This window comes from Myotis davidii, unplaced genomic scaffold (assembly GCF_000327345.1).
Source record: "Myotis davidii unplaced genomic scaffold, ASM32734v1 scaffold478, whole genome shotgun sequence".
Taxonomy (NCBI): Eukaryota; Metazoa; Chordata; class Mammalia; order Chiroptera; family Vespertilionidae; genus Myotis; species Myotis davidii.
The window spans coordinates 4,511,794-4,520,742 of NW_006289570.1; the positions used below are offsets into that span (position 1 = coordinate 4,511,794).

Consider the following 8,949-nt stretch of genomic DNA (forward strand, 5'->3'; position numbering starts at 1 on the left):
GCACAGCAGGTCCTTGAGCAGCACCAGCGACTCGTCGAAGTATTCCTGCAGCAGCACCAGGTGGAAGCGGCGCTCCACCTCCAGGATGTGCTCCTGCACCCGCGGGCTGCCGGGGTCCAGGCCGCTGTCGTAGCCCAGGTCGAAGAACAGCAGGTTGCGGAGGTAGTGGGCGTTGTAGCCGCGGGGGTCGTAGTAGCGGTCGGGGTCTTGCAGGAACTCGGCCAGCTTGTCCCGGCCCGAGAGCTTCCAGGTGAAGGGCACCACCGAGCCGAAGTAGTGGAAGGAGGACTCGAAGAGGCGGGCGGGGTCCCGCAGCACCGTGATGAAGGTGGCGTTGGGCCGCACCAGGCCCCGCACCTCGTCGTAGTGGAAGCGCATGTGGTTGCAGATGATGTTGAAGCAGGCGCCCGGCCGGTAGTCCTGCACCAGGCTGCGCGCGAAGAAGGCGGGGTAGTCGAAGTCGTTGCGGCCGTTGGGGAAGGCGAACTTGAGCCCGTGCTTCTGGCCGAAGCGGAACAGGATGTTGAGCAGCGTGCTGCTGGCCGTCTTGTGCGTCTTCATGAACACGATGTCGCGGCGGGGCCGGCACCCCGAGGACGACGACGATGATGAGCCGTTGGCGGGGTTCGCCGTCTCCGCCTCCGACTCTTCTGGGGCCGGGGAGCAGGACGCGGTGCCCTCCGGGGTCCTGCAGGGCACAGAGGGGTGGGGAGAGCCTCAGGGGTGGCCGGGGCTCCCCAGGTGTGGGGACCTCAGACTCTGGTGTCCAGGGTTGTTGGGGACGGTGGTGGAGGGGGGAGCCAGGATGGGGACCAGACGGGCCTCCCTCCAGGCGGCAGTGCCTGGGGCCACTGCTTTGGCCTCTCCGGCCTCACGTTCCTCATGTGTAAAATGGGGAAAAAGCACCCTCTTTTCGTGGTGTTGGCGTGAGGTCAGAGCGAGACCAGCACGCTGGCTCTTGTCTCCTTTGTGGCCACTGCATCCTGGTACGTTTATCATGAATTGGCATTAGGTTGAACCACGTGAAATTCTGTAGGCCAGAAATGGTCCATTTTTGACCAAAAAATGGTCAATTATCAGGAATTTCCTCTAGTTCAACTTAATACCACCCAACTAAGGGCAGGGGCTGTGCCAGGCCTTGGCTGAGCAGCCCCGTGGGAAGGTGGGATGGCCGCATGGTTAGGAGCCAGGCTTGGAGGCCAACAGACCCCGGTTGAATCCAGGCCCTGTTTCAGCTGAGCGCTCATGGACAAGCCACCCCCCACCTCTCTCTCAGCCCCGTTGGAGCCTCAGTTGATAAAAATCCAAGTCCTATACACAGATGGTGTTACCTGATTCCCCTGCTGCATAAGGCAGGCTCTGAAATTATACCCATTTCACAGATGCGAACACTGAGGCCCAGGCTTACACAGTGAGTTCTGCCCTCAGCATAGCATGGTTCAGGGTGCCCCCTCAGGCCCACCCCCTCCCCTCGGTCACCCAGGAGGGCCACTCACGTAGATGGCAGGCCAGCGTGCAGTGGGGGGACTGCGTATGAGTACAGCAGCAGCAGGAAGCTGGTGAAGAGTGCCCCCAGCACCAGCCCCTTGGCCATGGACTCCCAGCGCTTCTTCTGAGGCAGCGGCATCTCAGACACCTGGCGAGGGGGCAGGGGGGCACACAGCAGGGCAAGTGTCAGGAGGCCGGCCTCAGGGAGCGCCCACCACTGCCCCAGGCCTGGCTGGGTTGAGGGGCAGCCTTGGACATTGGGCCCTGCCTTCACCAGCTCGGCCCCCCAGCAGAATGCGGACAGAGAGACACACGTGTGGAGAAACGCGGTGACAGGGTTGCACACGGAGTCGGCTGGCAACGCCAACGCTGAGGGAAGTTGGAGGGAGACGGGGGCAAGGAGATGTTTCGACTGCTCGGTTCCATTTTTGTTTGTTGTTGTTTTTTCGTTAATCCTGGCCTGAGGACATTTTTTCCCCCATTGATTTTAGAAAGAGTGGAAGAGAGAGGGAAAGACAGAGAGAAACGTCAATATGGGAGAAAGACATTGATGGGCTGCCTCCTGCACGAGCCCCGACGAGGGCCCGGGCTGGGGACTCAGCCTGCAACTGAGGTACGTGCCCTTGACCGGAATCGAACCCGGGACCCTTTGGTCCACAGGCCGACGCTCTATCCGCTGAGCCAGACCGGCCAGGGCGCCGGGTTCAGTTTTCATTTTGAAGCTGAGTTGGGTACATGGACGTTTACTTTTTACACCCTTTTCGGCCTCATAAAGAAATCGTTTCCGAAGAAGGAAAACAAGACCCTGTCCCATCGCCCGTCCCCCAGGCCCGGGGCCGGGGCTGACGACGGGGAGAGGCCACGACCCCCCCTCCTTTTCAAAGCCCAGCCAGTCCCACCGTCTCGGGCGGCACCCTCCCCAGCTGCCCAGCGAGGGGCCCAGGCTCAAAACTTTCCACTCCCGTCCTGGCACCTGGCATGGGGCCCTCGGTCCCTGAGGCCACAGAGGTCACGCATGCTGCCCGGTAACTACACGCATTGGCACGTCCCCACGGTCCCTGGGGGGCAGAGGCCAAGTCACCCGCCTGGAAGTAACCCCACGTACTTCCCCTGGAAAAGTTACACGAGGGACCCACCAGGGATCGAACCCACAACCTCGGTGTGCGCCCGGACTCGGTATCAAACCCGCGGCCTCTCGGTGTCTGAGAATACACTCCACCCCCTGGACCTCCCGGCCAGGCCTGCAACGGCTGCTTTTTCTTTCTGTTTTTTTAAATCCTCACCCAAGGAGATTTTTTTGTTTGATTTTTAGAGAGAATGGAAGGAAGAGGGAGAGAGAGAGAAAGAGAGAGACACACTGCTGTGAGAGAGACACATCGATTGGCTGCCTCCCGCATGCCCTCGACCAGGGCCGGGAGCCTGCAACCGAGGTCCGTGCCCCTGACCAGAATCGAACCTGGGACCCTTCAGTCCGCAGGCTGACGCTCTAGCCACTGAGCCAAGCCGGCCAGGGCAATGGCTGCATTTTATGACCTTTTTAATCAGAAAAAGGCAATAAAATAGGTTTAAATACTAGATGAGAAGGCTTGTGGTGGTGGTGGGGGGGGGTACCGGCTAGGAGGGTCTGGTCATGGAGGGGCCCCAGGAAGGAGAGGCGTGGCCTCAGGCCCTGGAACCCCCAGTCCTGGGGTTCAGTCACAGGAGCCCCTGGCCGCCCCTCCTGGGACGGGGCAGGCAGAGCGACTAACACCCACTTCTCGTTCCCAGAGTGTTTGCTGCGCCCCTCCTGAGCCCTGGGACCCGCGGGCTGTACCTCCTGAACAAGGAGCGGCCACTGCATCCCCCCCAACACAGACCTGCACCAGGCCTCCAGCGCCCCCTGGGGCCTCCACTCCCTGGGGTCCTGGGCCAGGCCAGCGCCTCAGACTCCAACCCAAACCCCGAGCGGGACCTGGGGCCTCAGCTCCCCTGACTTCGGAGTGAGGAGGGCTCAGGAGTCCTGCCCTCGGAAAACCCTCAGCCCCGTCCCCACCGCAGCCCCACTCACCAGGGCACCTTCTGGAAGGAACTCAGGGAGGCTGAGAAGCTCCCAGCAGAAGGCCAGGCAGCAGGGGGCAGACCGGCTCCCAGAGCTGTCAATCAGGCTCCCTCTGGCCCCGCCCAGGTGTTCCCAGCCCCCACACTCACTCACTCACTCACTCACTCACTCACTCATTCATTCATTCATTCACTCTCCCACTGGCTCTCCCTCCAACCCAGTGGGAGGGGGGCCCTGGGCCGTCCCCACCTTCTGGGCTCAGCGGCTTCTCCAGAACATCTCACTGACTCCGCTCAGCTACCCTGGGAGGCAGACCCCACTGTCACCTGCGTTCTGCAGATGGGGAAACTGAGGCTTCCAGAGGTGATGTGACTGGCCCAGGGTCACTGGACAGACAAGGCAGGGTTCGGGGCTGGAATTCACACCCAGGTCTGCACAGCTCCCAGCTGTGTGGTGCGGCCCAGGCCCAGCCCCTGGGAAGATGGGCGTGTGCAGCCGCAAGTGCCATCTGGAAGGCTCAGCAGCAGAGGAGGGTCTGGCCTTCGTGGGCTGGGCCAGGGCAACCAGGGCAGAGGGTGGGGAAGCAGGGAGGGCCCTGGTGGCTGGTCCCTCCGGTCTCAGCAGCTGTGAACTTGGGCACAGCACACAGCCTCTCCAAGCCTCAGTCTCCCGTGCACAATGGGCACAACAGCAAGATCAGGGCAGACAGCACCCTAGTGATCCCAGGCAGAGCCCCTGGGTAGACTGAGGCCCAGCGACGGGCGCCCCAGCAGCCAGGAGCCGGGCTGGTGGGGGTCGGGGGTGTGGGGAGAGGAATAGTTATGAGGCTGCGAGATTTCAATGGGCGAATGCATGTACACAGGCAGAAATCAATACATATTAATTATTATTATCACGATTGACCTGGGCCCAGGTGTGTGGGAGGAGGGATCCCCTCCGTGCCCAGCCCCAGGCAAACCTGATGGTGATTCAGCCCCGAGTGCTCCGAGCCTGGCACCCGGTGAATGTTTGACAAATGGACCCTCACGCATGTGAAAGTCACATGGCACCAGCACTTGGAGGCCGGGGGCCTGGGTTTGAGTCCCAGCTCTGCTGTTTCCTTGCTGGATGCCCGAGGCAAGTCTGTGCCCCTCTCTGGGCCTTAAATCCCCTCCAAAATGATGATGCCAACCCTCCCCCCATCCCAGGGTGGTGTGCAAACCAAAGCTGACCATCGCACCTCCGTGCGGGGTAGTGGGAGACACACTTGCTGCGGGCCGGGGGCACAGAGGTGTGAGTTGAGGCCAGAGGAGCAGCCGGAGTCACCAGGGAAGGACTAAGGAAGGGGAAGGACCTGCAATTGTGGGAGCAGGATGGGGAAGATCCCCCCTTGGAGATCAGGATCAAGGATCTCCGGAGCCATCGGCTGCAGAACGTTCTGAGGAACCACGTTCCCCACGAATGGCTCCCTGACTAACGGGCCTCGGTGCTGTGGGGTGAGTGTCCTGGGGCTGTTTCCTGTGGCTGGAGACACTCTCACGGGGACGCTGGGAGAGACGTTAAGAGTAAAGCAACAGCCCGGATGCGTGTAGCTCAGTGGCTGAGCATCGACCCAGGAACCAAGAGGTCACCGTTCGATTCCCCGTTGGGGCATATTCCTGGCTTGTGGGCTCAATCCGCAGTGTGGGGTGTGTGGGAGGCAGCCAATCGATGATTCTCTCTCCCATCGTTGATGTTTCTCTCTCCCTCTCCCTTCTTCTCGGAAATCAATAAAAATATATTAAAAAGAGAAAAAAGCAGAGCAAGAGGACTCCCCCTCCAGTGCTCAGCGTGAAGAACGGACAGCAACTATGACAGTTTCAAGTGCCCATCCTCAGACCAAGCGGTGGCACAGAGGAGACACGAGCTAAGCATGGGCTGCCACCATGGTCATTATCATCATTACTATTACCCTCCCAGGATCCCAGTCACGGTCCCTTCGAGGTATATGCCGACTTGCCCACCCAGGATGGAGGATTGCAGGCCACGGACAGCCCCGGGTCCTAGACCATGAGATACTGAGGACAACCTCAGTGTGGCCCGAGCCTCAGAGAGGGCAGGACCACCCTCAAGGTCACACAGCACAGCAGCAGCCGAGACCAGAACCGGATCCCCTTCGTCCCCTGCCTATGGTGGTGACAGTCCCAGGGACGCGGGGTAGACGGTGCCCCTTTCCTAGCCCATCTCATCTGTTCCTGCCCTTGTGGGTGACCCCGGCCACGCTGCCCTCCATCTGTGCCAGTGGCTGGCTCCGGGCCAGGCCCAGCTTGGCTGGACGAGCACCTTTCACGGAACGAAGGAGAAACAGGACTCATCCCCCACCGCGTGCACACAGGGAACCCAGGCCAGGGCGGCAAGCCTCCTGGCCCAGAGCATCACCACCAGGCAGCTCTTGGCCCCAGGGACCTCAGGGCGGGGACAGGGGCAGACACACTTACCTCGGGCCTGGACGGGCCGGCTACCCCTTTGCTCTCCCTGCCTGAGCCACATCCGACTCCCAGGCTGCCTCTGCGGTCACTGGGAAATAGGAACGCTCCAATGACACCCAGTAATAAGCTGGCTGGCTCCCTCCCACTTCGGGCTGTGAATATTCATGAGTTCCCTCCCTGGGGACAGCAGGTGGTAGGTCCCTGTACCCTGCCGGTGCACCCTCTGCCCCTTGGGTGGCCCCCGACCCTCCCTGGACCTCAGCGGCTGGGCAGCTCCTTCACACAAGGGCTCAGCAAGGTCCCTGGTGCCCTTGGGCCAAGGACACAAGTAGCTGCAGAGCCCTGCAGAGAGCCCGGGGCAGGCTCAACGGCCACGGGGAGGGACAAGGAAGCCCCTGGGGTGGGGAGGCAGATTGCTCCTTGAATCACATCTCATTTAACACTGTCCTGTGCCTCAAACACCCCCATTACCCCACTCCCTGGGGGAAGGAACTAAGGCTCAGAGAGGGGAATTCACTTGCCCAAGGTCACACAGTCAGCAGAGGGCAGACAGCCAGCCAGAGTCCAAACACCAGGGCTCAAAGAGACGCGACCAGAGAAACATTTGTCTGAAATCTGGGGGAGCCCAGAGGGTGAGCAGGTCATCCCACAAGGCCTTCTTGAGGGGAGCACCTGACCGAGGCTGGGAGGATGGGTCTGATGAGATTTCACGAGCTCGGAGTCCTCCATCAAAGAGGTACAGTCCAGAATCCCACCTCCACCCCTGTGTGAGGGATGGTGGCCCAGGTCCGCCAGGGGTTGGGGCCAATCCAGATGCTACTGGTTTTTCCCAAGGTCTAGACAGGACGGGGGAATGCCCCTCGGAGATCAGGACCAAGTGCCTCCAAAGCCATTGGCTGCAGAACGTGCTGACGAACCAGTTCCCCGCGAATCGCTCCCTGACTAATGGGTCTCGGTGCTGTGTGCCCGGCGTGCCCACAGGAACAGGGCCCTGGCAGGGAAAGTGGTGGGGTGAGCGCCCAGGGCTGATTCCTGTGGCTGGAGAGACTCTCACCGGGCAGCTGGAGGAGACTAAGTAGAGCAATAGCCCGGCCGGAGTGGCTCAGTGGTTGAGTGTCGACCTATGAACCAGGAGGTCACGGTTCCATTCCCGGTCAGGGCACAGGCCCGGGTTGTGGGCTCGATCCCCAGTGGGGGCGTGCAGGAGCCAATCAATGGTTCTCTCTCATCATTGATGTTTCTATTTCTCTCACTCTCTCCCTTCCTCTCTCAAATCAATAAAAATATTTGTTTAAAAAAAGAGCCTGGCCAAACCGGTTTGGCTCAGTGGATAGAGCGTCGGCCTGTGGACTCAATGGTCCCAGGTTCGATTTCGGTCAAGGGCATGTGCCTTGGTTGCGGGCACATCCCCAGTGGGGGGTGTGCAGGAGGCAGCTGGTTGATGTTTCTCTCTCATCGATGTTTCTGACTCTCTATCCCTCTCCCTTCCTCTCTGTAAAAAATCAATAAAATATATTAAAAAGAAAGTGAAAAAAAGAGCCTGTGCTGCCATGCCTGGAATTCCACCATCTGGGCCTCCTTCTCCCAGTTAATGGCCTCTCCCACCGGGTGGCACACTCAGTCCCTTAGACCCCAGACAGAGGGAGGGACCACAGGGGACACACTCCTCCCTCGCTGGGTGGCACAAGGGCATCAGACCCAAGCTCTCCACCATCAGACCTGGCCCCTCGGACGGACGAGGGGATGCGGGGGAGGCTGGCAAGCTGCTCTGTCCGCAGGGCACTTCCTTCAGGCAGGCATCTGCTCGAGGTGGCAGCTGGGAACAGGGCTCTGTTGTCTCTGCTCCCGCCGGAGTGTCAGGCAGAGCTGGGAACTAGGGGGTGAGGCAAGGGGGCGGGGGGTGGGGGCAGCCCAGCCAGCTTCAAGAGGCTCAGACCCCAGAGGGGCCCCACTTTGCAGCCACCTTTGAACTGTGTGACTTCGGGCAAGTGTCAGGATCGCCCTGAGCCTCAGTTTCCCCTCGGGATCACGGGGATAGTGGCCACGCCTCCTTTGCAGGGCAAGGCACAGGGCAGCTCACAGTCTTACCCTCTCTGGGCCTCGGGTTACCCCCTTCGTAAAGGAAGAGGCTGGATTCTCCCAACTGGACTGTCCTTCTGAGGATTTCCATGGCCCCTGTCACCTCGGCAACCCAGGCGATCGGGTGTCTGGCCTGTCGCCCTCTCTCCCTCCCTGGCTCCCTCCCACCCTCTCACCGGTGTGGGTTATGGCTGCCAGATGTGCACCCATCACCTCTCCGGTTCGAGGCAGGTGGGGAGAGGGTTCCCATTGGGAAGGGACCACGGTCTCGCTCCGAGCTGTTACCACAGCTGGCTTGGCACCAAGCTGGTCCCCCTTCCTGGGAACAGGGAAACTGTTGGGTTTCCCCGGGAACCCCTCCTGGAGACCAGCGTTAGTCCCATCCCCACAAGCCTCTCCTTGGTGGCCCTGCCTCTCTGTGGCACAAGTCAGGGCCTTCTCCAAGCAGAGGGGATCCCTCCCTTATCCAGGTCCCCAGCCCCTGCTCCCACAGCCCCGCTTCTGGGGGAAGGCTGGGGGTCAGAGGGGAGATTCCTGCCTCTCCTCCCAGCGCAGGCTGCTGGGCCCAAGATTAATCATTAATGGACTTCCAGCTCCAGCCCAGCTCAGCCCCACCCATCCCCTGTGCACTGACTGGGGAAACCCTGGAAACGGGGGACCCTAGGAAGACACCCAGGACAAGGTGAGGATCCACCTGCGCCCTCCCCGCCCCCAGCCCAGCCACCGGCCCGAAGCTGTAGTTCAGCGCGCTCCTAAACCACTCGGGTCTGAGAGTCCGGTCTGACTTGCAATTTGGAGGTTGGGGCGATGAGGCAGGGTGCACCCCAGTACATACCTGTCCCCTCCTGGGGCTTGGGCTCGATGGCTCGGCCCGGGCCGCGCCGCCCGGGCGCTTAC

At 61.1% G+C, this 8,949-nt stretch overlaps 1 protein-coding gene across 1 annotated transcript in view; it reads right to left on the reverse strand.

Moving 5' to 3' along the window:
* Window positions 1–8,943, reverse strand: part of GAL3ST1 (galactose-3-O-sulfotransferase 1) — a 10,927-nt gene extending 1,984 nt beyond the window's left edge. The window contains exons 1-4 of the mRNA XM_006762139.2: window positions 8,888–8,943; window positions 5,983–6,061; window positions 1,497–1,636; window positions 5–688 (exon numbers count right to left, since the gene is read on the reverse strand). Of these exons, the coding sequence (XP_006762202.1) occupies window positions 5–688; window positions 1,497–1,627 (815 nt within the window). The 5' untranslated portion in view covers window positions 1,628–1,636; window positions 5,983–6,061; window positions 8,888–8,943. The remainder of the gene's footprint in view (window positions 1–4; window positions 689–1,496; window positions 1,637–5,982; window positions 6,062–8,887) is intronic.
* Window positions 8,944–8,949: the final 6 nt, after the last annotated feature.